This window comes from Procambarus clarkii, chromosome 33 (genome assembly GCF_040958095.1).
Source record: "Procambarus clarkii isolate CNS0578487 chromosome 33, FALCON_Pclarkii_2.0, whole genome shotgun sequence".
Taxonomy (NCBI): Eukaryota; Metazoa; Arthropoda; class Malacostraca; order Decapoda; family Cambaridae; genus Procambarus; species Procambarus clarkii.
The window spans coordinates 5,521,505-5,548,815 of NC_091182.1; the positions used below are offsets into that span (position 1 = coordinate 5,521,505).

A 27,311-nucleotide genomic window follows, 5' to 3' on the forward strand; every position below is an offset into this window, starting at 1 on the left:
GGAGGGAGGGATCGTGAGGGGAAGGAAAAAAGGAGGGAGGGAGGGAGGGATCGTGAGGGGAAGGAAGGAAGGAGGGAGGGAGGGAGGGAGGGAGGGAGGATCGTGAGGGGAAGGAAGGAAGGAGGGAGGGAGGGAGGGAGGGAGGGAGGGAGGGATCGTGAGGGGAAGAAAGGAAGGAGGGAGGGAGGGATCGTAAGGGGAAGGAAGGAGGGAGGGAGGGAGGGAGGGAGGGAGGGAGGGAGGGAGGGAGGGAGGGGAGGGATCGTGAGGGGAAGGAAGGAAGGAGGGAGGGAGGGAGGGAGGGAGGGAGGGAGGGAGGGGAGGGATCGTGAGGGGAAGGAAGGAAGGAAGGAGGGAGGGAGTGAGGGAGGGGAGGGATCGTGAGGGGAAGGAAGGAAGGAGGGAGGGAGGAAGGGAGGGGAGGGATCGTGAGGGGAAGGAAGGAAGGAGGGAGGGAGGGAGGGAGGGAGGGGAGGGATCGTGAGGGGAAGGAAGGAAGGAGGGAGGAAGGGAGGGATCGTGAGGGAAGGAAGGAAGGAGGGAGGGAGGGAGGGAGGGAGGGAGGGAGGGATCGTGAGGGGAAGGAAGGAGGGAGGGAGTGAGGGAGGGATCGTGAGGGGAAGGAAGGAAGGAGGGAGGGAGGGAGGGAGGGAGGGATCGTGAGGGGAAGGAAGGAAGGAGGGAGGGAGGGAGGGAGGGAGGGATCGTGAGGGGAAAGAAGGAAGAAGGGAGGGAGGGAGGGAGGGAGGGAGGGAGGGAGGGAGGGAGGGAGGGAGGGAGGGAGGGAGGGAGGGAGGGAGGGAGGGAGGGAGGGAGGGAGGGAGGGAGGGAGGGAGGGATCGTGAGGGGAAGGAAGGAAGGCGGGAGGGAGGGAGGGAGGGAGGGAGGGATCGTGAGGGGAAGGAAGGAAGGAGGGAGGGAGGGAGGGAGGGAGGGAGGGAGGGAGGGATCGTGAGGGGAAGGAAAAAAGGAGGGAGGGAGGGAGGGATCGTGAGGGGAAGGAAGGAAGGAGGGAGGGAGGGAGGGAGGGAGGGAGGGATCGTGAGGGGAAGGAAGGAAGGAGGGAGGGAGGGAGGGAGGGAGGGGGAGGGATCGTGAGGGGAAGAAAGGAAGGAGGGAGGGAGGGATCGTAAGGGGAAGGAAGGAGGGAGGGAGGGAGGGAGGGAGGGAGGGAGGGAGGGATCGTGAGGGGAAGGAAAGAAGGAGGAAGGGAGGGAGGGAGGGAGGGAGGGAGGGAGGGAGGGAGGGAGGGAGGGAGGGAGGGAGGGAGGGAGGGAGGGAGGGAGGGAGGGAGGGAGGGATCGTGAGGGGAAGGAGGGAGGGAGGGAGGGAGGGAGGGAGGGAGGGAGGGAGGGAGGGATCGTGAGGGGAAGGAAGGAAGGAGGGTGGGAGGAAGGGAGGGAGGGAGGGAGGGAGGGAGGGAGGGAGGGAGGGAGGGAGGGATCGTGAGGGGAAGGAAGGAAAGGGAGGGATGGATCGTGAGGGGAAGGAAGGAAGGAGGGAGGGAGGGAGGGAGGGAGGGATCGTGAGGGGAAGGAAGGAAGGAGGGAGGGAGGGAGGGAGGGAGGGAGGGAGGGATCGTGAGGGGAAGGAAGGAAGGAGGGAGGGAGGGAGGGAGGGAGGGAGGGAGGGAGGGATCGTGAGGGGAAGGAAGGAAGAAGGGAGGGAGGGAGGGATCGTGAGGGGAAGGAAGGAAGGAGGGAGGGAGGGAGGGTGGGAGGGAGGGAGGGATCGTGAGGGGAAGGAAGAAAGGAGGGAGGGAGGGATCGTGAGGGGAAGGAAGGAAGGAGGGAGGGAGGGAGGGAGGGAGGGAGGGAGGGAGGGAGGGAGGGAGGGAGGGAGGGAGGGAGGGAGGGAGGGAGGGAGGGATCTTGAGGGGAAGGAAGGAAGGAGGGAGGGAGGGAGGGAGGGAGGGATCGTGAGGGGAAGGAAGGAAGGAAGGAGGGAGGGAGGGAGGGATCGTGAGGGGAAGGAAGGAAGGAAGGAGGGAGGGAGGGAGGGAGGGATCGTGAGGGGAAGGAAGGAAGGAAGGAGGGAGGGAGGGAGGGAGGGATCGTGAGGGGAAGGAAGGAAGGAAGGAGGGAGGGAGGGAGGGAGGGATCGTGAGGGGAAGGAAGGAAGGAGGGAGGGAGGGAGGGAGGGATCGTGAGGGGAAGGAAGGAGGGAGGGAGGTAGGGAGGGAGGGAGGGAGGGAGGGATCGTGAGGGGAAGGAAGGAAGGAGGGAGGGAGGGAGGGAGGGAGGGAGGGAGGGAGGGAGGGAGGGAGGGAGGGAGGGAGGGATCGTGAGTCGCCATGTACCATGTGATAATTGCTCAGTCGCCATGTACCATGTGATAATTGCTCAGTCGCAATTACGCCTTCTGATATTGAATTTACTGGCTGAATGTCATTTTAGAATTAATCCCCCGAAGATACCAGAGTTGTGTAACCAACTGAAGGTTAATGTCGGGAATGCGTAGGTGCCTGTCTGGAGTGTTGTCACCTTGTTTCATTGCCTTAGGTTTCTGTGCAGATATGTTTAGCCCTAAAATGCTGCATTCGGCCGTTACTTTATCTAGTGCTACTTGTGCTTTATTCGCGAGTGAAGGACTTTTGGCGACTAATGCTGTATCAGCATAGCTTTCTAATTTAACTCCTGCAAATGCCATGGTAACTGTTTATCATTATTAACATATTTAGGTACATCTGCATTTGTGCAGCTATTGTAGACAATATGAAGGAAGAGTACAGTGTGTCAAAAATTAGCTACGTGATGGTTAAATCCCCATCACACAGGATGGCTAGTCATTTGGGGCCACATGTGCAGTAGCCTGCACTGGCAAATTTTGGGTGCATTATTAGGATATCCTCAAGAACACGAGTGTGAATAAAGTTATTGCAAATCTCCAGGTACCTCATGCCAAAGGATCTGAATGGTCTGATAACGGGGCATTCGGTGATGTGTGCAAGATCATACCCCCAGTTCCTACTCACAGTTTGCATCTGGAGTGCTCAGGATTGGGAGATCTGTCACCTGTAGCCACCTGCCACAGTTAACCAACCCAACCTGATCCTGGCAACCACTGTGTCGCACAGTCTGGTGGATGTTTATTACTGCCCATAAGCATAGGTTTCAGTTTCAGATCTGAACAAATAACTTTTTATACTGGTGCTTTCAGGTTGTTGGGAGTAATTTCTCTCCTATCAGACCCGAGTGTTTGGAACAATATAGTTTTGACAGCAGAGATGGGGATACCCAGGTCTAATTTAACTTCATCTTTGTTACACGCTATTTTGGCTGCCATGTCATTATGATGGCTTATATTTATGTGAGCATTATGATGGCTTATATTTGTGTGATGGTATCCATGCAAAGTAGATTCGAAACCCTTTACTCTGTGCAGCGATTAGGTCATTTAAAAGTGGTAGTATGAGGCTCTTGCCGTCGACCTTCCAAAAGTTTTTGATTGCTGGAAGACCAGACTTTGAATCACTAAATATTTTTCTTCCTCCTATGTTTTTTAATGTACTGGTAGCTAGTTCAAGTGCTGCTAGTTCTGCTTGTGTGGAGTACAGCCAGTTGTTTAACCGGACACCGACAGTCTGTATGCATGTGTTATTTCTATAAAAGATTTATGCTGCGGCAATCCGTCCAGTAGAAGATTGGACAGTACCGTCGGGGTAGACAGTGCTCGTGAGATCTTAAGTTTTTTATGAAGGAGGCAATTGTTTCAAGTGTAACTTTTTTGAGAAGAGCAAGTTTCGCATTACCCTTCTTGGTGACTGGTGTGTATGACACCAGAATGGTGAGGTACAGATGAAGAGGAATATCGGAGACAAGTAGATTGAATGTAAAAGGAATGTCGAGTTTGATGAGATTGTAGGCATTTATGCTCAGCCATTAATCACAAAAGGCGTGAGTCTGTAAGTTGGCACCAGTCATTAGGGTGTTAACACTGAATAATGTCAGAGTAATGCAGGAGATGCAGGGTTTCTCATGACTAAGGCGAAAGTTAGGATGGCAAAAGGCCAAGGGCTGAGGAGGACTCCTCGAAGAGTTCCACTCATACAAGTGTTGCCTCGCACTTTGCCTTACTACTTTGCCTTACTAAAGCATGTGCGCCTGTGCCTAAGAGTCAATGTTTACAAAATAATTATAATTATTATATAATCAATGCAGTCCGATTCGCAATGTCTACTAGCGAATGGGAGAATATGGAAGTCGATTCCATAGATAAGTTCTACTAAGACAGGTAACACCAACAGAAATTGATTCTGCATTGATTATGCCGGTTTCTGGTGGTGTCTGAATGCATCTCTGCCATCCAGTATTTCGTTGTTGCTACATATCAAACTGCATCGATTGTTCATGTCTGTCTCTCTTGAATTACAAGATTTCATTGATTCTGAGTGGCTACTGCTTCCTGCAGCTGCTTTTGTGGATCGTTATGGTCTGATGTCTTTACTACCAGACTCTTATTGGTAGTTTGTCCATGTCGTATTTGTCCTCTTGTGCTCCGTCTTTTCTCATACTGTTCCTTATGTAACTGTGGTCTAATGACGACCGTGTCTATTATTAAACGTGATTTATCGAGTCTTGTTGGTAGAGTCTGCGTTATCTGTAAGCACTTAATAATGGTCTTTAGCCATGATCTTCACAATGTTTCTCAGCTGGACCTCTGTAAAACTGTAAATCTTGTGTTGACTCAAAGTAAGCGTATTTTGACCAATCCACACTAGAAAATGAAGGAACGACGACGTTTCGGTCCGTTTTGGATCATTCTCAAGTCGATTGTCTTAACAATCGACTTGAGAATGGTCCAAAACAGACCTGAGTGTCGTCGTCCCTTCATTTTCTAGTGTATGGATTGGTCAAAATACTTCATTCCCGTTATTGTGAATCATCGCCTGCTAATTGTATTTTTTTACCATGTATTTCTGCAGTGTTTGTTTATTATCCTATTTGGAGTTGATTGAGTCGGGAGTCATGATTGAGTCATGTGTTCCGAGTACGCGTTTCTGTCGTGGCTGTGCACGAGTGTTCCAGACGTTGGTGTTTGTGTATGTTGTGCTGGTCTGATTATCCTGACCTCAGCCGTCTGTACCTTTTCTTTCCGTGTGGCTCAGGTTGTCCTCCATACACGATGTTTGCCACCATAACTTGGACATTTGGCTGCTGTGGTCTGGGTTGCCTTGTGCTTTGCTATAATGTCTTTGGTTGGATGCCTCAGGCTGTACACTCCACATCTCTCCTCCTCGGTGCAGCGTGTTTGATGTAGGCCGTATTTCTGACATCTGAAGCCGCGCAGGGGTTCCGAGACGTATGGTCTCTGTACATTCTCCAACTTCCATGACCGAATGTTTCTGGCACATATCCATGACGGTCACAAGAACTTGACGTGTAGCTGCTTTTGTATATTTTTGTGAGCCATCATTCTGCATTCCAGATTTGCTTGTGTTTTAGTATTGGATCTAGTGTTACGTCGACTGGGTATCCCAACAGCACGACTCGTGCGCGTCTTTCTGAAGGGTCCAGCTTGAGCAAGCACACAGATTTTCCTTGCAGGAATATTACCATTTCTAGATAAATTGCAGTCTTTTGGTCTGGTTGTGTCATTATAATTTATCCTTTTAGGTTGACTGAGATGGGAATTTTGAGCTTTGGTTGCCTCTTCCATTGCCGTTACTACTCCACATGTTATAGAAAAGTTAACTGTGCATTATCTTGAATTTGGGAAAATGTGCCGAGTCTGACAGTGGATGGTGTATGACTGGTGTTATCCTCTCTAGGTTCATTATATCTGGTGTCTTGCTGGTAGAAATACTTTGTGTAGCCTTGATAGCAGTTTCCTTCTCTACTTGCTGTACCTCGGTGCACTGTCCCTCGTTACCAGGAAAAGGCTTCCATTTCCCCTTTCTCCTGAACTTCTCCATGTCGTTTCCCCATAGTGAGGACAGATTCACTGCCCACCCTAATCTCAAAGTCACTCGTAGGTCTGGAGAAATTCATTTCACTCCAATGGAGGTCTAAAGTGATTTTAACATTGTAATCAGGGATACCTAACACCTAATTGAGCTGTTTGGTCTACCTTTCACAGGCAAGCTCAGTGCACCTTGTAAAATGCCCTTTTGTGGCACTACCCACAGGGTATTGCCTCGCCCTTCAGGGTATGACTAAGTGACCTGGTCAGTGGTAATGCCCTCACACAAAATAATAGGTCATGGGAGCTGAGCTACCAGACCACTGTGGTAACTGTGGGTCTCCTGCATAAGGTGCAAACAGCAAATAGTCAACAACTGTATTTATAAAAGAATTGCAGACGAAATCTTCAACGTTCCTTCCAAACAAGATATGATCAGAGTTTGGGTACTAATTGGTTGTTCCTCACAAAACAGCGAGGATTTGATCTCATAACTGCTCAAAGTCTGAAGTTTTCCATAGAACAAACCCGTGTGTGTCCTCTGCTGTACCAGTGGCGAGTCTCACGGCTTGTGATAGGCTCATCCTAGTAATGTAGGTCATTATGAGCTTTAGCCACAGCCTATAGTTCTTAGTTACCTCTATCTCTCGCCTGATGCTTCACTACTCGTAATTTGTATTATAGCTGCACTCAATTCTTAATGGATAGACCAAGTTATGGTATACTTTTATTAGCGTCTTGGCCTTGAAACATACCAAACATCCATGATCCCTCCCAATTATTAAAGATTCTAGAACATCACGCACTTCCGGCGGCACGCACTCCGGGACCCACGCACTCCGGGAGGCCCGACACACATGCAGTCAACATGTTACATCAACAGCTGTGCAAGTTCACTTCCTCGTATCACTGGAGATTGCTGCGAACCCAAAATGTTTCGTCTGAGAACATTTAATACAAGAACATTAAGTCCAACAGGTGCTATGTAGTGATTGTCTACAAGAAGACCTCATCCAGCAGACGACCCCGTCGTCATAACCTCTGAGAGCTCAAGAGGTTCCTGCTCATGCTAACACCGCCAGGTGATGAACATTCCTTGACATGAGCGCTATGTGATGAGCATTCCTTCACATGAGCGCTATGTGATGAGCAACTGCAGCCGTCGTGTTGGGTTTGAGTGTTGTGAGTGGTGAGCGGGACTACGGTGCTCGGTGCTCACATGGCCACGTGTGCTCTTCGCCCCACAACCAACAACACTGCTCAAATAATGGAGAGAAAAAGGCCTCCAGAGACAACCTATTCTCCCTTGCCAAGCTCTCCAGTAATTCACTAAAAATGCCTAAATCACCACAGAAGAAAAATTATCGACTGTGTGCTCACTTCAACCCAATTACCGGACTGGAATTGGAATTACAATGGACCTGAGTCCATACTTTCCCCAAGTACTTGTCTGCAGACAGTACCAAGAAGGTGGAATTTGCTGACATTGGATATGGCTATGGAGGAGTGTTGGTTGTCCTTGCCCAGATTTTTCCTGACACGCTTATGTTAGGCATGGAAATACGGGTGAAGGTGCCAGACTTTGTTGTTGACCGCATTCATGGCTTGAGAGATGATAAGAAGGATGTGCCTGGCGGATATCAAAATGTAGCTTGTATTCGTACTAATGCAATGAAGTACCTTCCAAATTTCTTTGAGAAAGGCCATTTAAGCAAAATGTTCCTGTTTCGTCATCCACACTTCAAAAGAGCCAAGTACAAATGGAGAATTATTAATGCATCACTTCTGGCAGTATATGGGTACGTTCTGCGTGAACGGGGGCCTTGTGTACACTGTGACGGATGTGAAGGACCTTAATGAGTGGATGGTTCATCCTTTTACAGAACATCCTTTATTTATTCGTGTGGATGAGAATAATTTGGCTAATGATCCAGTGGCACAGTGCCTATTTGAGAGCACGAAGGAGGGTCAGAAGGTATCCCGCAATAGTGGAGACAAGTTCCTGGCTGTTTTGTCGCAGCATGTCAGATCCAAGACAACTTAGCATTTTGGAAGTGTGTGTACAGTAACAACCTGTATCAGACGACAGACGAGTGGGCGCCTGACAGCTGAGTGGACAGCGCTTCGGATTCGTAGTCCTGAGGTTCCGGGTTCGATCCCCGGGGCGGCGGAGACATATGGGCAAAAAGTTTTTCACTCTGATGTCCCCTGTTACCTAGCAGTAAATAGGTACCTGGGAGGAAGACAGCTGCTACGGGCTGCTTCATGGGTGTGTGTAACAAAAAGGAGGCCTGGTCGAGGACCGGGCCGCGGGGACGCTAAGCCCCAAAATCATCTCAAGATAACCTCAAAAGAAGAGTAGCGAGGGCAGCCAAGTAACATTCTTACACATGTCCACCACTGTGTACACCACCAACAATCTCTTGCAGCTTCACGCCTCAGTACTACAGGTACACATGTCCACCACTGTGTACACCACCAACAATCTCTTGCAGCTTCACGCCTCAGTACTACAGGTACACATGTCCCCCACTGTGTACACCACCAACAATCTCTAGCAACTTCACGTCCCAGTACTACAGGTACACATGTCCCCCACTGTGTACACCACCAACAATCTCTTGCAGCTTCACGCCTCAGTACTACAGGTACACATGTCCACCACTGTGTACACCACCAACAATCTCTAGCAGCTTCACGCCTCAGTACTACAGGTACACATGTCCCCCACTGTGTACACCACCAACAATCTCTTGCAGCTTCACGCCTCAGTACTACAGGTACACATGTCCACCACTGTGTACACCACCAACAATCTCTAGCAGCTTCACGCCTCAGTACTACAGGTACACATGTCCCCCACTGTGTACACCACCAACAATCTCTTGCAGCTTCACGCCCCAGTACTACAGGTACACATGTCCACCACTGTGTACACCACCAACAATCTCTAGCAGCTTCACGCCTCAGTACTACAGGTACACATGTCCACCACTGTGTACACCACCAACAATCTCTAGCAGCTTCACGTCCCAGTACTACAGGTACACATGTCCACCACTGTGTACACTACCAACAATCTCTTGCAGCTTCACGCCCCAGTACTACAGGTACACATGTCCACCACTGTGTACACCACCAACAATCTCTAGCAGCTTCACGTCCCAGTACTACAGGTACACATGTCCCCTACTGTGTACACTACCAACAATCTCTTGCAGCTTCACGCCTCAGTACTACAGGTACACATGTCCACCACTGTGTACACCACCAACAATCTCTAGCAGCTTCACGTCCCAGTACTACAAGTACACATGTCCACCACTGTGTACACTACCAACAATCTCTTGCAGCTTCACGCCCCAGTACTACAGGTACACATGTCCACCACTGTGTACACCACCAACAATCTCTAGCAGCTTCACGTCCCAGTACTACAGGTACACATGTCCCCTACTGTGTACACTACCAACAATCTCTTGCAGCTTCACGCCTCAGTACTACAGGTACACATGTCCACCACTGTGTACACCACCAACAATCTCTAGCAGCTTCACGTCCCAGTACTACAGGTACACATGTCCACCACTGTGTACACTACCAACAATCTCTTGCAGCTTCACGCCTCAGTACTACAGGTACACATGTCCACCACTGTGTACACCACCAACAATCTCTAGCAGCTTCACGTCCCAGTACTACAGGTACACATGTCCCCTACTGTGTACACTACCAACAATCTCTAGCATCTTCACGCCTCAGTACTACAGGTATAAACGTTACCATCATCCTCCTGGTGGTTCCTGAACCTCAAGCAGCTGTAAGTGCTTGACCACAGTGGTCACCCATCTGTGGTCACAGCCACCATCTTGTGCAAATAAGGTCACCAAGGTGTGGTCACAGCCACCATCTTGTGTAAATAAGGTCACCTGGATGTGGATTTGATTTTCACGAACTTATTATTTGTGTGTTGAATTGTCTTCCACTGACGTGTCCATGTCCACAGCCATTAGCCTGTCAGTGCCAGAACAGGTGAAGGCCGAGTCTTGGAGACAAAGATTACCTGACCATCCCTGGCGTGTCCAGCACTGGGCGAGGTGTCCTCAGGTGAGTGGGTAAGTATAGCGGAAATATCTTATTTAACAACTCACTTTTCAACACTTTGTAGAGATTATTTAATGTATCAACTATGCATAACAAAGAACAATTATCTTGATTGGAACGTGTCTAAACCTTTTAAATTTGGGGAGTGAGTAGCCATATTGGTGAGGCAGGTCAAAAGGTTAAGGAAAGATTTCCCTCGAGAGGGTTGAGTACCCATCCAGTTGTATTGTTATGTGCCTCAGATATACAGAGCAATCGCAGCATAATGCATTATGCTTAATACACTGGATGACGAACACGTCACAGTTATGTTAGGTTGATTAACGATCCAACACAACCTTGCAGGTTAGGTTGGGTTGGTTCGTCATTGCAAGATTCTCAACTAATTAAAAAATAAACATTGGGGCTATCACTATAGGTCAGTGTTAGAGGAGCTGGTAGGCGGTGGACAATGGTGTGACCCGTTAGATGAATGGTGGATTAACAAGGAGATGGTTCACTGGTAGATGAATGGTGAATAAACAGGACGATGGATCACTGGTAGATGAATGGTGCATTAATAGGACGATGGATCACTGGTAGATGAATGGTGGATTAACAGGACGATGGTTCACTGGTAGATGAATGGTGCATTAATAGGACGATGGATCACTGGTAGATGATTGGTGGATTAACAGGACGATGGTTCACTGGTAGATGATTGGTGGATTAACAGGACGATGGATCACTGGTAGATGAATGGTGCATTAATAGGACGATGGATCACTGGTAGATGAATGGTGGAATAACAATACTGTTAGATCAATGAGCTTTAAGAGGGGGCACCGAGGGATGATGGTGTTTATATCACACACTTCGTTCCTGTACACAATAAGACTATTTAGGTTAGGTCAGGACAGTTAGTGATGCATCGACATTATTTACACGTTAAATGTGTAGTGGGAGGAGGCGGTTCAGACAGTCGGGACTGTCAGCCGACGAACGGAAGGGCAGACAGTCGGGACTGTCAGCCGACGAACGGAAGGGCAGACAGTCGGGACTGTCGGCCGACGAACGGAAGGGCAGACAGTCGGGACTGTCGGCCGACGAACGGAAGGGCAGACAGTCACCACAGTCGGCCGACGAACGGAAGGGCAGACAGTCACCACAGTCGGCCGACGAACGGAAGGGCAGACAGTCACCACAGTCGGCCGACGAACGGAAGGGCAGACAGTCGGGACAGCCAGCCGACGAACGGCAGGGCAGACAGTCGGGACAGCCAGCCGACGAACGGAAGGGCAGACAGTCGGGACAGTCAGCCGACGAACGGAAGGGCAGACAGTCACCACAGTCAGCCGACGAACGGAAGGGCAGACAGTCACCACAGTCAGCCGACGAACGGAAGGGCAGACAGTCACGACTGGGTGTTACACTTGTACGGGAAGTAATCATTGCTAACAGGTATTGTATCTCACACCCCCTAAACCTTCCTTCATGCTGACACTAACCTGGTAATGCTTATCTCCTCACTCTAAACCTTAATGGCTTCACACAATCTACTTTAAATGTTCCTTGAAGCGACCTTGAAAAATGTTTTTTTCCTCTGTGAATCCTTATTTGCCTAATTGCTGCAAAGGGACCTGACGGCTGAGTGGACAGCTTTTATTATTCCTAGTCTTAAGGTTCCGAGTTCAATCCCCGCCGGAGGCGGAAACAAATGGGTAGCGTTTCTTTCACCCTGATTATCCTGTCTTTGATTACCCAGAGCCGAGATTCGAATCCTGCTCACAAGCACCTAATTTTCTCATTGATACATCACAATGTGATTTCTTGGAGCCTTCAGACCCATCTCTGACATCCTGTAAGTTTAAAGTTCTTGAAAACATTATACACGACAGGCTAATGATTCAAATTAGATTCCAACTTGCTACTAACCTGTATGGTTTACTTCCTGAAAGAAGCATTCAGACTTGCTTTACTGAATATTTTATTTGACAGGGACCATGTTCTCGGGCGACATTTATTGACCTCCAAACTGCTTTTGATTCATCAAAAAGGGGAATTAATCTTAGAACAATTAACCTCTTTTGGAGATAATGTTATACTTGACATACCTCAAGGGGTACCCTTGTATCACAACTGCCTCGGTTCTTTCAAGGGGGCTCATAAGTAAACTTTCTGCACCATTTGAGTCGAGTTCGTCGCAAGGAGGCGTGCTTAGCCCGTCATTGTTCAATGTGCTAAAACACCAAATAAACTGATAATCCCACACTAGCTGATGAAGCTGTCATCTGTTATGTCTGACATTTGTATTGTTTCGAATACCCAAACGTGACTGCAAGCTCTACGCGATTCACTCGCTGCTAAAAGCATCGAATTCAGTTTTGTATATAATTTAATCCATCGCTCTTTTCCCTAAAATGAATCATGTCCCTCAAGCTTTCAAAGTCAACAACCAAAACAAATATAGGCAGCACAAATATCTTTGAGTAGGTATCAGTGACAATGTAAACGACCTTCAACTTAGGTTAAAAGACAAATCACTGAAAATACTTTCTGGTAAGAAAATTGGTATTAATGTTAAATATGGTAGACTATTCAACACTTGTTAGTTGATTGCATTTATCTTCCTCGCCTGTTTGAACAAATTGGAAGTAATACATAATGAAGCCATGAGGGTAATTCTTGGTACCCCAAGATGCACATGAATCATTAACTTGAGGGAAGAACTGAAGCTTCCAACTATACTAGGGAATCATACAAGTCAACTCAACCTTTTCCCTTAAAGTCATGAGACCCTACATCTCCAGCCTTGCTCGGCGACAAAGTATTCTGTACCGTTAACACCGTATTAAGTGGTGCAACATACCAACTCACTCCTTGTATGATAAATGACTGAGTAAAATCCCAACAATCTAATCAAACTGAACATTCCTTTTAAATGCAATATACCTGCAACTGATATTCCTCTTCATCTGTTCCCACAATTCAAGTACCATATACACTTGCCACTAAGAAAGATAATGAGAATCTGCTCTTTCCAAAGTTGTCACACTAAATAATTGCCTCTCGTCATAACTTTCAAGATCCCATGAGTACTGTCTACACCGATGACCCAGTCCAATCATCTACAGGACGGACTGCAGCAGTATGCAGGTACAGGAACAATACTTCCACACAGTAAGTGTCAGGTTTAACAACTGGCTGACCTCTGTACAAACTGCTGCTGCACTACAACTAGCTCTCAGGATATATAAAGTCACAGGAGGTGGTGACAATTGTGTTTCAAAGTCTGCTCTTCAAAACTTTTCCAGCATGATCGACAGTAAGAGCTTCATAATTGCACTTATAAATAGTCGCAGAATAAAGGGTTCAGAATCTCATGTATGGATACCATCTCACAAATATAACCCACCATAATGACTGACTGTAGCCAAATTTGCGTGTAACAAGGAGAAGTTGAATTAGACCTAGGTGTCCATCTCTTGTCAAGACTATATTGTTTAACACTGGTAAAAGAGAAATTACCGACTCCCAACGGTCTGAAAACACCAGCATATAAACCTGTGATTTATTTAGATCAGAAACCTATGTATATGGGCAGCACAAAACGTTCCCAAGACTGGGCGACGCTACTGAAAATCCGAGTCAGGCCAAACCGACCTGCATAAGACATTAACATACTGAGAAGCTGCACATTTACCACACAATATATCATAACACTTGACTGACTGAAAAAACCATCGACACACTGGCTTTACTACTAGATGTAAAATATGAATGACCTTCCACGTCCGATAAAATACTTCTTTGACAACTACAAAATAAAAGATTCCTCCAACAATACACTGACTATTTGGACCCTAATGCTGGAGTGCCACAAGGCTGTGTACTCGCGCCAACATTACACCTCACACTACAGAGGGAAGGAAGGGGAGGAGTCGCGGCCCTGCTGATAAAGGATTAGGGTTTCAGGAGATTGATATCCCAGGCTGCGAGGAGTTCAAAGACTACATAACAGTCACCATGACGATGGCAGGACCAAAGACAGTAGCTGTGATATATACCCCCCATTAAATGACAACCATTGCAGTTCCTACCATAACTGAAAGGGCAGACTGTCGCCTGTTAAAAATCGATTCCGACTTCCAATCATAGGGACTCCACCCATTGAAAGATACAAGAACCATATGGTGGCACAGCGAGCGAGCTAAACTATTGGACATGACAAACGTTTTAATCCAACATGTAATCAACACGTAATGATTAACCAGCTTGACTTTACCTCGAATTCACTGAACGATTCACATGCATGGGAAATAAAGTTCGAAGACCCATGGGAATGAGTGAACACTGTCTTTACGTTTAAATATATGGTGAAAGATGGGATAATTTGCTCAGGGAAGGGACCAGAAAGCCAAAGCCTGCAATATCTAAATTGAAATTACAAGGAAACAAAATTTATAATATAAACACAGGTAGCAAAGCTCAAAAAGTAAGACTGCACAGACATTATTGATTACATCACCCAGAAGAGCAAGGAGGTGGCACAAGTTTGTCCTGGTATGAGAGAAAGGATTTTCACTTGTGTTAAGTTGAGTGAGTGAGTATGACCAGATGTATATCAGCGTGGAATCTACAGGAGTGCACATCCATCCGTGCACTCCTGTATTCTCTGGTCTGGGACCAAGGTCTGCCTTGCTGGGTATCTATGGGCTGGACTCTGGCTGGGCTGGCTAAGGATATTGCAAGAGTTGTTGCACGCCCAGATCACCAGAGGAGACTATGCAAGTCATCGGTGGCACTCAGTTGTTCCAATCATAGGTAGAGAACGTAGAGGGTTAGTTTTGTGCACCCAGGTCTGAAGGGTTCACTCACACTAAGGCAGGTCTAACCTTCCTTGTTACTAGTCCACGACACCATGAAACCTTGACATTACTTTATGGAATTGTCATTTGTCACGGTAAAATCTCTAGGAACAGATTCGGCCTACTCCATTATCACCTATTCTACTCATTCATGTCTATTTAATCAAGAACTGCAGCCAAGAACAACTACTACTTCCAGACGTCTAGACAATACCACCAGTCTACCTACCCCATCGACCCTCACCCCACCTTGCACCTGGGTTGCTGGGAGACCACGCCTTCCGAAACAAGCAGTTTAACAGCCGGTTAATAGTTAAAGAAGTCACCAGCGCCATCTGCCCGGCTGATATTCTGTATAAATTGGGCGTTCTTGCTCAACATGAGTTAGATTACTCCTGTGTGCTCAACTGAGTAGACCTGTTAACATTGTGTGGTAACGGATTTAGTCAGTCTAGCCCATAGTATTCTGCACCATATTTTGCACCTTAACGTAACGTAAATTTGATTGTTCATCCTGTTTTGCACACTTTGTATTAGAGCCAAGCCTGGATATTTTTGTAATTTGTTTAAAAATAAATTAAAGTAAATTATTTTTTAAATGTTTTTTTTCCCTCTGCTTTATCCTACAGTTTACCTAACTGTGAAGACACCTTTGCAGTTTATTTTTTTTTTTAATATTTTGTGACTGGCATTAGAGACTGCACGACCACCAACGTTTCCCGTCACATTCGTTTACGCATTTGTCTGCTATTCGTCTATTAGGTCACTAGATAAGTAGGCAAAGCGAAACTAGACCAAATTATGGATTTTTCTTTCACAGCCAGGATTGTGCAGCAAGCACTACTGACAGAACTCATCAATAGCATCAACTGAGAGAAAACATGAAACCAGGAAGTCTGTTCTATCCTTGTTTGTATGTGATAATGATGGAACTAGTACTCTGAGCAGACCTAGATGAATTGTGGACTTTGACTAAGGATTTCAAAGAGTACACAGGACTATGATTCCTACAGCAGGCACCCAGAACACGGCAGAAAAATTATATTTCTGTCGATTGAAAGAATAAAAGATTGAATAAAAGATTCTGTCGATTGAACAGAAATAATGCATATGGCAAACAAGCTGGAGACAACGATAGGCACAGACAAAGAGGCTAAGAAGAGGAGACGCCTGGTCACCAGGACCAGTTACACTACAAAGCAGCTATAGCTGTAACAGACCATGTAATGTCCTGCGGGTACTTGGTAACAGGGGCCACCCCCTCCCCCAGAGAAGGCTGTGGTTCTCCCCCCAGAATAGGAACCAGGTCAACTGATTCAATAATGTTTGACAACCCATGGAATGACCGCCAATTGTAACATTGGCCTCAGAGGGCCATTACATTTTTGAAGACTCACTACGAAAAAAGGAATTAGAGATACGAGAGCTACACAAGAGACAACGACTATGGGTACAACGGAGAAGAGATATTGGTACAACAAAATGAGGTATAGTCCCATACAAAAGATTTGGTTCCTTAGAAGATTCTCTGGTGCAAGTGTTACAACCTGGTTGGTCTATGTGATAAGCAGTATATAATAAGAAATACATAAAAAATATTGTTATACAATTAGTATACGGTACATATTTAGGCATTGGTTAGGTTAGGTGTTTATTATGTTGGCGATTATTTGTATTTGTAGTACGTGGGTGAAGCATTTACAGCATTGTGGTTCAAACAAAAGTCGTCAACGAATCAGTGTTAAAGATATGTTTGAACGTCATCAGTTGTGACCTATCTGATCAACCAGGTTGTGATACCAGATCAACCAAGCTGTGATTCGTACGTCAAGACTGCGAGCAGCCGCGTCCAAGGGGCTGGTTGACGAGTCCAGCCACCAGGAGGCCTGGTCGATGACCGGGCCGCGGTGATGCTAAGCCCCGAAAACACCTCAAGGCGAGACATTTAAAAACAGGTTTTTCATTCATAAACCTTCGGGGGCAGGGGGTTAGCAGGTGTATGGAATGTACTTTAGCCTTTGTTTACGAGGACGAGCTTTTACACTTGACTCAATAGATCGTGTGCAAACTTCTCAGTGCTTAGCTGGCTACCTCTATTAGAATTCGAAAGCTCTTTCACTTCACGTACTAATAATATATAAGTAATAGCCAACAGAATCTTAACACCTAATCCCCCCTCCCCGCTCAGCTCGTTGTCGCCGTGTGGGGGCTTCGTGGGCGGCTGCCGGAGTGTGATGCTCCTTAGGACAGTCCTCTGTCCTTTTCTAGCCTTGTGCTCCTGCTGCCGTCCTCTCCAATTCTGCTGGGCACCTTTACCTTTTCCTTCTGTTTCGTTTTTCTCCCCCCTCTTCTCCTATCTGCTTGCCGTTTCCTGCCGACCTTTTGCTCGTTCTGGTTCTTCCATGGACTTCTTCTATTTTGACGCCCGGGTGCTTGAGGAGGCATACTCATGCACCCGTAGAACTGCAGCACCCGACGTCGAGAGCGAGGGGAACCTTTTATTGTCAATCCCCACTTCGTCACTGAACCCGATCTCGACGGACTGTCGGTTTCTTAAGGTGGCGTTTGTGGGGCGTATACTCACTACGCACCCCTAGGAGGCCCCGGCAAGATCGGCGATAGCTTCTTGTTGGGTGTCCTTCCTCTAATTGTGGCTCCATGGTGGGTGTGGGGGCACATTCGTGAATGAATTCTTCTTTTCGTAATGATGATAACCCCTGTTTCGGCTGCTTCTGGCTTACCTTCTCAGGCTCGTGGGGTGGGCGACCAAGCCCCCGAGTCGGTCCGTATTGGAAGACCGGGCTCTGTAGCCTCCGCTGCATTGGGCCCCGACCTTGCTCCTCCTTTGGCCTCTCTGACTCCTTCCCCTGGCTCCCCTCCCTCCTCTGTGGTTGGGTCGAGCCCCAAGCCCCCAGTGGTGACTACCTCGTCCCCTGGCGCGGCTCCTTCTCTAGTTGTAACTACTGCGCCTTTTAACCCCTCTCTCTCTGGGGGTTCTCACCGCCGTCCTCGTCACGGCCGCCCTCGCTCGATTCCTTCCAGTTCTGCTACCTATCAAGCCTTGTTTGGTCCCGCTTCGTGGGAAAAATATTTTGATCTCCTCCCTCTTGATTCTGCGCCTCCTGACGATTTCTCCCTTCATCGACATCTCATTGATTCCGTGGATGCCTCCATTACTTTCAACCCCACTCGTCTCGGTACACGTGTCGTTGCTGCTCCTTCTCAGGATGCTGCTTCCCGCTTGGCTGCCTTATCCTGCCTTGGCGAGACCCCCGTTCGGGTCTCGAAGAACGCTCAGTTGAATGCCAGTGTTGGCACTATTTTGCTCCCGCCCCATGTTGCAACCGGTGTTCGGGACCTGCGCGACTGCCACGACGATATTCGACATATACTCGCTGCCCAGGGCCATTCTATTCTCCAGGTGGACACGTTTACTCGTCCCCCTCGTGGTGGTCGCCGTCAACCCCTCCGGGTTGTGAAGATTACCTTTGATGGTAGGACCCTTCCACCCTCTGTCATTCTTGCTGGTGCCAGGTGCTCTGTCCAGGAGTACATTCCTTCTCCTCGGCTCTGCAACAAGTGCTGGAGGTTTGGGCATGGTGCCCTCCGCTGCTCCTGGACTGTCTCTCTCTGTCATTTGTGTGGTGGCGAAGGTCACTCTAAGTCGGAGTGCACTTCTCCCCAGGCTCGTTGCCTCAACTGCGGTGAGGCCCATCCTACCTTCTCCCGTGCGTGTGTCCATTACAAGCTTGAGGCAGCCGTCCTCAACCTGAAGCACCGGGAGCGTTTATCTTTTCCTGAGGCGAGGCGCCAGGTTCGCCGGCTCCCGCCTTATGCTAATATCTCTTATGCTCGCGTGTTGCGCTCTTCCTCTCCTCGTCCTTCCCGCCTTCCTCAGACTCACAACCGTTTCCGGGCCTTGGACCCTGATGCGCCCACTGCCCCCTCCTCTGTTCCTTTGGGTTCTCTCCCGAAGAATCCTCCTCCTGGTCCTCTGTCTGGGGTTCCCCTTCCTTCTACCCGGTCTGTCGTGTCTTCTGTGTCTTCTTCCTCGTCCCCCTCCGATCCTCCTTCCCATCCTCTTCCTCCATCTATCGGCTCTCCCCACCGCCTGTCGGTGCGGGCGGATGTCCATCGCTCCCCTAACGGCCGTCGTGTGTGCTCTCGTTCGGCTTCTCCTGTTGAGACACTGGAATCCGTTGCCCGGTACGTAGTTGCTGGGACACCGGTCTCTTTAAGTCAGAAGCGTAAGCCTGGCTCCTCTCCTTCCTCTTCCCCGGCGGGTAAGAAGGCTTCGCTTTCTTCCTCAGCTCCTCCTTCTGGCTCTGTTGCTCCTTCCCCTCCCGTTTCAGTGCTTGCGCCCCCTGTTCCTGCTATGGAGGTTTCTTTGGCCCCTGCTTCCCTTTCGGTTGCTGCTCTTGCTGGGGTGCGCTCCCCTCTTTCTACTCCCCCTCTTCCTGCTGCTGTCCTTGACTGCTCCTCTCCGTTGTCTCCTCCTCTTCCTCCTCCTCCTCCTCCTCCTCCGGACCCTGCCCGCCCACCTCTGATCTGTTCTCCCGTTTCCTTCCCTCCGTCTTTGCTCAGTTTACCCATGCCCCCTAACCCTGACTTTGCTGACCCTGATCCCGACCCTGATATTCTTTAACGTGCTCTGTTGCTCTTTCGCCTTTGTTTCTTCCTTGTTCTCTGTTTTTGTCCTTTCTCTTCTCGTCGTTGTCCATTCTTCAATGGAACGTTCGAGGTTATTACGCCAATTTCCTCGAACTCCAACTTCTGATTTCGCGGTTTTCGCCCCTTTGTGTCTGTCTCCAGGAGCCAATGCTTGGTGCTCGTCCTGGTCGTTTTCGTGGCTATTCCTTTCTCTTCCCCCCCCCCCCAGCCATTGCTGGGGCTTCTAATTCTTCTGCTCTCTTGATTCGGGCTGATGTTCCCTTTGTTCCTTTACTTTTTCCTTCGCCTCTCCATTGTTCTGCTGCTCGTATCTTTGTGGGGAAATGGTACAGAGTTTGTTCCATTTATCTCCCCCCGAGTGTCCCGCTCTCTCTTCCTGATTTGAAACACCTCCTAGACTCCTTGCCGGAGCCTGTGCTCCTGCTGGGTGACTTCAATTGTCGTCATTCTCTTTGGGGTGACGTTCTGACGAATACCCGGGGTCGCCTCCTTGAGCCGTTTCTCCTCTCTTCTTCCCTGTCTCTTCTGAATTCTGGTGAGCCCACTCATTTGGACTCTCGAACTCGCACCCTTTCTTGTCTTGATCTTTCTCTCTGCTCTTCTTCTCTTTACTTAGATTTCACGTGGCAGGTTCTTGATGACCTCCATGGAAGTGATCATTTCCCCATCCTTGTTTCCTTTTTCTCTTTTCGCCCTTCCCTCTCTTTCCCTAGGTGGCAGTTTGCTAAGGCGGACTGGACCCTATTTTCCCTCAGTGCTACTCTCTCTGACCTCTCCCTTCTGCCCCTCTCTCGCGCTCTCCTCCTTTTTCATGACACTGTCTTCAACGCTGCCCTCCGCTCTATTCCTCGCTCTTCCTCTCGGGGTCCACGGAAGTGCGTTCCCTGGTGGAATGCGGACTGTGCTCGAGCTGTCCGCTGTAAGCGTGCAGCCTGGAAGAGGCACCGCCGTAGGCAGACGACCGATTCTTTTCTTTTCTTTCAGAAAGCGAGTGCGGCGGCCCGTAGGGCCATCCGTACGGCTAAGCGTGAATGTTGGGCATCTTATGTCTCAACAATTACGTCCGAAACCCCTCTGGCCCAGATCTGGAAGCGTATCCGCAAGATAGCGGGTAAGTTCGTTCCCGATGTTTCTCCGGTCCTTCACCTCCATGATACTCTTGTGGCGGACCCGTTGCAGGTCGCTTCCGACCTGGGTTCCCACTTTTCTTCTGTTAGCTCTGGTCTTCATCTTCCCCAATCTTTCCTTCTTCGTAAACCTGTCCTTGAGTCTCGTCCTTTAGATTTCTGCACTCATCTTCAGCTTCCCTATAATGATCCCTTCTCTCTCTCTTGAACTTCGTTCTGCCCTGGCCCTCTGCGGTTCTACGGCGGCGGGCTCCGATGGTATTCATTATGAGATGCTTCGCCATCTCCCTCCGAGCACGTCTCAGTATTTACTGAGTCTGTATAATCGGATCTGGGAGTCGTCGTCAGTCCCTGAGGACTGGCTCGATGCCGTTGTCCTCCCTGTTCGCAAACCGGGGTCTCTGGGTACTTCCCCTAAGGACTTTCGCCCTATTGCTCTCACAAGTTGTGTCTGCAAACTCTTTGAACGTATGGTTAACGTTCCGTCTGATGTGGTTCCTGGAACACCATCACCTCCTCTCCCCTTCTCAATTTGGTTTCCGCAAGTGCCGCAGCACGACAGATGTCCTGGTGAACTTGGAGGTCTATATTCGTACTGCTTTTGCTGCGAAGACCTCCGTTGTTGCCGTCCTTTTTGACCTAGAAAAGGCTTATGACACGACTTGGCGTTATCATATCCTATCTCAACTCCATTCTTTTGGCCTTCGTGGTCATCTCCCTCTCTTTCTCCGCAGCTTCCTCTCTCGTCGTTCCTACCGGGTGCGCCTTGGTACCGCTCTCTCTCCCTCTTTTCAGCAATACGAAGGTGTGCCCCAGGGTAGTGTTCTGAGCACTACTCTTTTTCTGGTTGCCCTCAATGGTCTTCTTTCCTCTCTTCCTTCTGGTGTCTTCTCCGCTCTCTATGTCGATGATCTTACCCTTTGTTGTCAGGGTGATGATTCGCCTCTCCTTCAACGCCGGCTTCAACTTGCCATTGATGCCGTGTCGTCTTGGACCACAGGTCATGGCTTCAAGTTCTCTACTTCTAAGACTTGTGCCATGACTTTTACGCGGAAACGGGTTGTTCTTCGTCCCTCTTTGTCACTTTATGGTCATCCCCTTGAATACAAAGATTCCGCGAAGCTTTTGGGGTTATTTCTTGACACTCGTTTGTCTTGGTCTCCCCATATCTCTTACCTCCGTGTTGAGTGCTCTAAGGCCCTTACCCTCCTTCGGGTCTTGTCCCATACTTCTTGGGGGGCAGATAGGCGCACTCTCCTTGCTTTACATTCCTCTCGCGTACTGTCTAAGCTCGATTATGGTTGCCCTGCTTACTCGTCTGCTTCTCCTTCTACTCTTCGCCGTCTTGATGCTTTGCACCATACTGGGTTGCGTCTCAGTTCTGGTGCCTTTCAGTTCGACTCCCATCCTTAGCTTGTATGTTGACACTGGCTTCCTGTCTCTCCAGGACCGCCGTGATCGCTACTGTCTTCGCTATCTTGCGCGGTCCTTACAACATCCTTCCTCTCGCCTCTGTCGTGCTTTAACTTTTACCCCTCCTGCGGTTCCTGTTCCTCTTCACCACCTCCCTCTTTCTGTCCGGTTATCTCGCCTACAGGATTCTCTTTCCGTTCGTATTTCTGATGTTTCTCCTCGTGTTGTTCCTTCTTTGCCCCCGTGGAGGGTCCCTCTTCCGCGGTTTTGTACATCCTTGACCCGTATCACTAAAGCTTTTACTCCTCCTACGGTTCTCAAACGCCTTTTCCTCGAGCACTTTTCTTCTCACTCCCGCTCCGTTTCTGTCTTCACCGATGGGTCTAAGTCAGCGGACGGTGTTGGCTACTCTGTTGTTTTTCCTGATCGCACTTATATGTGTCGCTTGCCTCCGGAGACTAGCATCTTTACAGCGGAACTTTATGCTATTCTCTATGCTCTTCGTCTCCTGCTTTCTCGTTGTCAGTCTTCCTTTGTGGTTGTTGTTGACTCTCGTAGTGCCCTCATGGCTCTCAGGTCCTTTAATCCTGGTTCATCCAGTAGTTGTCGAGATCCAGCATTTGCTGTTTCTCGTTCACAGTAAATTTAAGTCGGTTGAGTTTTGTTGGGTTCCCAGCCATATTGGTGTGTCTTTAAATGAGCGTGCGGATGCTGCTGCCAAGGAAGCTGTCCGCTCTTGTCCCATCTCTCGCAAAGGCATTCCGTATTCCGACTTTTACCCGGTTATCCATTCCTCAGTCCTTACCCGTTGGCAGGCTTCTTGGTTGTCTGTTACTGGTAACAAGCTACGTACTCTTAAATGTTGTGTTTCCTCGTGGCCGTCCTCCTTCCACCTGTAACCGGCGGTGGGAAACAGCTCTGGCGAGGTTGCGTATTGGCCATACTCGCTTAACCCATGGTCACTTGATGGAACGCCGCCCTGCTCCTTATTGTGCTAGTTGCATCGTCCCTCTTACGGTCGTGCATGTCCTTCTTGAATGTCCTGACTTCCAGGACGAGCGTGTGTCTTGCTTTCCGACCGCCCCTCGCGGTCACCTGTCCCTCGATAGAATTCTTGGTGACTCGGATACTTTTGATATCGTTCGCCTTATGCGTTTTTGTTCTCGTGTTGGCATCCTTGGTGATATTTAGCGCCCTCTGATTATTTTGCGTACTTGATGGTGCTACATAGCCTTCCCGGTTTGGTGCCTTCTTTTGATAGTTACTTACTTACCTGGTTCTCGTCCTGGTCGTTTTCGTGGCTATTCCTTTCTCTCCCCCACCCCAGCCATTGCTGGGGCTTCTAATTCTTCTGCTCTCTTGATTCGGGCTGATGTTCCCTTTGTTCCTATACTTTTTCCTTCGCCTCTCCATTGTTCTGCTGCTCGTATCTTTGTGGGGAAATGGTACACAGTTTGTTCCATTTATCTCCCCCCGAGTGTCCCGCTCTCTCTTCCTGATTTGAAACACCTCCTGGACTCCTTGCCGGAGCCTGTGCTCCTGCTGGGTGACTTCAATTGTCGTCATTCTCTTTGGGGTGACGTTCTGACGAATACCCGGGGTCGCCTCCTTGAGCCGTTTCTCCTCTCTTCTTCCCTGTCTCTTCTGAATTCTGGTGAGCCCACTCATTTGGACTCTCGGACTCGCACCCTTTCTTGTCTTGATCTTTATCTCTGCTCTTCTTCTCTTTACTTAGATTTCACGTGGCAGGTTCTTGATGACCTCCATGGTAGTGATCATTTCTCATCCTTGTTTCCTTTTTCTCTTTTCGCCCTTCCCTCTCTTTCCCTAGGTGGCAGTTTGCTAAGGCAGACTGGACCCTATTTACCCTCAGTGCTGCTCTCCCTGACCTCTCCCTTACGCCTCTCTCTCGCGCTCTCCTCCTTTTTCATGACACTGTCTTCAACGCTGCCCTCCGCTCTATTCCTCACTCTTCCTCTCGGGGTCCACGGAAGTGCGTTCCCTGGTGGAATGCGGACTGTGCTCGAGCTGTCCGCTGTAAGCGTGCAGCCTGGAAGAGGCACCGCCGTAGGCAGACGACCGATTCTTTTCTTTTCTTTCGGAAAGCGAGTGCGGTGGCCCGTAGGGCCATCTGTACGGCTAAATGTGAATGTTGGGCATCTTATGTCTCAACAATTACGTCTGAGACCCCTCTGGCCCAGATCTGGAAGCGTATCCGCAAGATAGCGGGTAAGTTCGTTCCCGATGTTTCACTGGTCCTTCACCTCCATGATACTCTTGTGGCGGACCCGTTGCAGGTCGCTTCCGAACTGGGTTCCCACTTTTCTTCTGTTAGCTCTGGTCTTCATCTTCCCCAATCTTTCCTTCTTCGTAAACCTGTCCTTGAGTCTCGTCCTTTAGATTTCTGCACTCATCTTCAGCTTCCCTATAATGATTCCCTTCTCTCTCTCTGAACTTCGTTCTGCCCTGGCCCTCTGCGGTTCTACGGCGGCGGGCTCCGATGGTATTCATTATGAGATGCTTCGCCATCTCCCTCCGAGCACGTCTCAGTATTTACTGAGTCTGTATAATCGGATCTGGGAGTCGTCGTCAGTCCCTGAGGACTGGCTCGATGCCGTTGTCCTCCCTGTTCGCAAACCAGGGTCTCTGGGTACTTCCCCTAAGGACTTTCGCCCTATTGCTCTCACAAGTTGTGTCTGCAAACTCTTTGAACGTATGGTTCACGTTCGTCTGATGTGGTTCCTGGAACACCATCACCTCCTCTCCCCTTCTCAATTTGGTTTCCGCAAGTGCCGCAGCACGACAGATGTCCTAGTGAACTTGGAGGTCTATATTCGTACTGCTTTTGCTGCGAAGACCTCCGTTGTTGCCGTCCTTTTTGACCTAGAAAAGGCTTACGACACCACTTGGCGTTATCATATCCTATCTCAACTTCATTCTTTTGGCCTTCGTGGTCATCTCCCTCTCTTTCTCCGCAGCTTCCTCTCTCGTCGTTCCTTTCGCCTTGGTACCGCTCTCTCTCCCTCTTTTCAGCAATACGAAGGTGTGCCCCAGGGTAGTGTTCTGAGCACTACTCTTTTTCTTGTTGCCCTCAATGGTCTTCTTTCCTCTCTTCCTTCTGGTGTCTTCTCCGCTCTCTATGTCGATGATCTTACCCTTTGCTGTCAGAGTGATGATTCGCCTCTCCTTCAACGCCGGCTTCAACTTGCAATTGATGCCGTGTCGTCTTGGGCACCAAACTTCAAGTTCAAGTTCTTCAAGGTCATGGCTTCAAGTTCTCTACTTCTAAGACTTGTGCCATGACTTTTACGCGGAAACGGGTTGTTCTTCGTCCCTCTTTGTCACTTTATGGTCATCCCCTTGAATACAAAGATTCCGCGAAGCTTTTGGGGTTATTCCTTGACACTCGTTTGTCTTGGTCTCCCCATATCTCTTACCTCCGTGTTGAGTGCTCTAAGGCCCTTACCCTCCTTCGGGTCTTGTCCCATACTTCTTGGGGGGCAGATAGGCGCACTCTCCTTGCTTTACATTCCTCTCTCGTCCTGTCTAAGCTCGATTATGGTTGCCCCGCTTACTCGTCTGCTTCTCCTTCTACTCTTCGCCGTCTTGATGCTTTGCACCATACTGGGTTGCGCCTCAGTTCTGGTGCCTTTCGTTCGACTCCCATCCTTAGCTTATATGTTGACACTGGCTTCCTGTCTCTCCAGGACCGCCGTGATCGCTACTGTCTTCGCTATCTTGCGCGGTCCTTGCAACATCCTTCCTCTCGCCTCTGTCGTGCTTTAACTTTTACCCCTCCTGCGGTTCCTGTTCCTCTTCACCACCTCCCTCTTTCTGTCCGGTTATCTCGCCTACAGGATTCTCTCTCCGTTCGTATTTCTGATGTTTCTCCTCGTGTTGTTCCTTCTTTGCCCCCGTGGAGGGTCCCTCTTCCGCGGTTTTGTACTTCCTTGACCCGTATCACTAAAGCTTTTACTCCTCCTACGGTTCTAAAACGCCTTTTCCTCGAGCACTTTTCTTCTCACTCCCGCTCCGTTTCTGTCTTCACCAATGGGTCTAAGTCAGCGGACGGTGTTGGCTACTCTGTTGTTTCTCCTGATCGCACTTGTGTCGCTTGCCTCCGGAGACTAGCATCTTTACAGCGGAACTTTATGCTATTCTCTATGCTCTTCGTCTCCTCCTTTCTCGTTGTCAGTCTTCCTTTGTGGTTGTTGTTGACTCTCGTAGTGCCCTCATGGCTCTCGGGTCCTTTAATCCGGTTCATCCAGTAGTTGTCGAGATCCAGCATTGGCTGTTTCTCGTTCACAGTAAATTTAAGTCGGTTGAGTTTTGTTGGGTTCCCAGCCATATTGGTGTGTCTTTAAATGAGCGTGCGGATGCTGCCGCTAAGGAAGCTGTCCGCTCTTGTCCCATCTCTCGTAAAGGCATTCCGTATTCCGACTTTTACCCGGTTATCCATTCCTCAGTCCTTACCCGTTGGCAGGCTTCTTGGTTGTCTGTTACTGGTAACAAGCTCCGTACTCTTAAATGTTGTGTTTCCTCGTGGCCGTCCTCCTTCCACCGTAACCGGCGGTGGGAAACAGCTCTGGCGAGGTTGCGTATTGGCCATACTCGCCTAACCCATGGTCACTTGATGGAGCGCCGCCCTGCTCCTTATTGTCCTAGTTGCATTGTCCCTCTTACGGTCGTGCATGTCCTTCTTGAATGTCCTGACTTCCAGGACGAGCGTGTGTCTTGCTTTCCGACCGCCCCTCGCGGTCACCTGTCCCTCGATAGAATTCTTGGTGACTCGGATACTTTTGATATCGTTCGCCTTATGCGTTTTTGTTCTCGTATTGGCATCCTTGGTGATATTTAGCGCCCTCTGATTATTTTGCGTATTTGTTGGTGCTACATAGCCTTCCCGGTTTGGTGCCTTCTTTTGATAATTACTTACTTATTTAACACCTAATCTAACCTACCCCCTAACTTTACATTGAAATTTAAATTATAATATTAACTCATGACAACCAATTGTTTACACAATGTTAAACCGGATGAATACATTTGACCGGGAGCTAACGAGAGGGGAAGGGGGGGGGGCGGTCACCACTAATGAGCCTGGCCTGAGGACGGGGATGCTGGAAACGAGCATTTGACCTTTGTCGAAAAAGAGAGGTTGGTTTACTACAGTTCAACCCATCCATGAATTGGCTAAGTTCATCCAAACCTGAAATTTACCATTTGGAGGAGCTGCCCTTCCTAGGTA

The 27,311-nt window shown here is 49.0% G+C and overlaps 1 protein-coding gene and 1 pseudogene across 1 annotated transcript; both read left to right on the forward strand.

Annotated features, from left to right (window-relative positions):
* Positions 1–7,236: 7,236 nt before the first annotated feature.
* LOC138370671 (tRNA (guanine-N(7)-)-methyltransferase-like) lies at positions 7,237–7,945 on the forward strand (annotated as a pseudogene).
* Positions 7,946–10,936: 2,991 nt separating this feature from the next.
* Positions 10,937–13,404, forward strand: LOC138370672 (serine/arginine repetitive matrix protein 5-like). The gene is made up of 2 exons (XM_069335291.1): positions 10,937–11,445; positions 13,299–13,404. Exons 1-2 carry the CDS (start codon positions 10,937–10,939, stop codon positions 13,402–13,404), a joined length of 615 nt encoding a protein of 204 aa, XP_069191392.1.
* Positions 13,405–27,311: the final 13,907 nt, after the last annotated feature.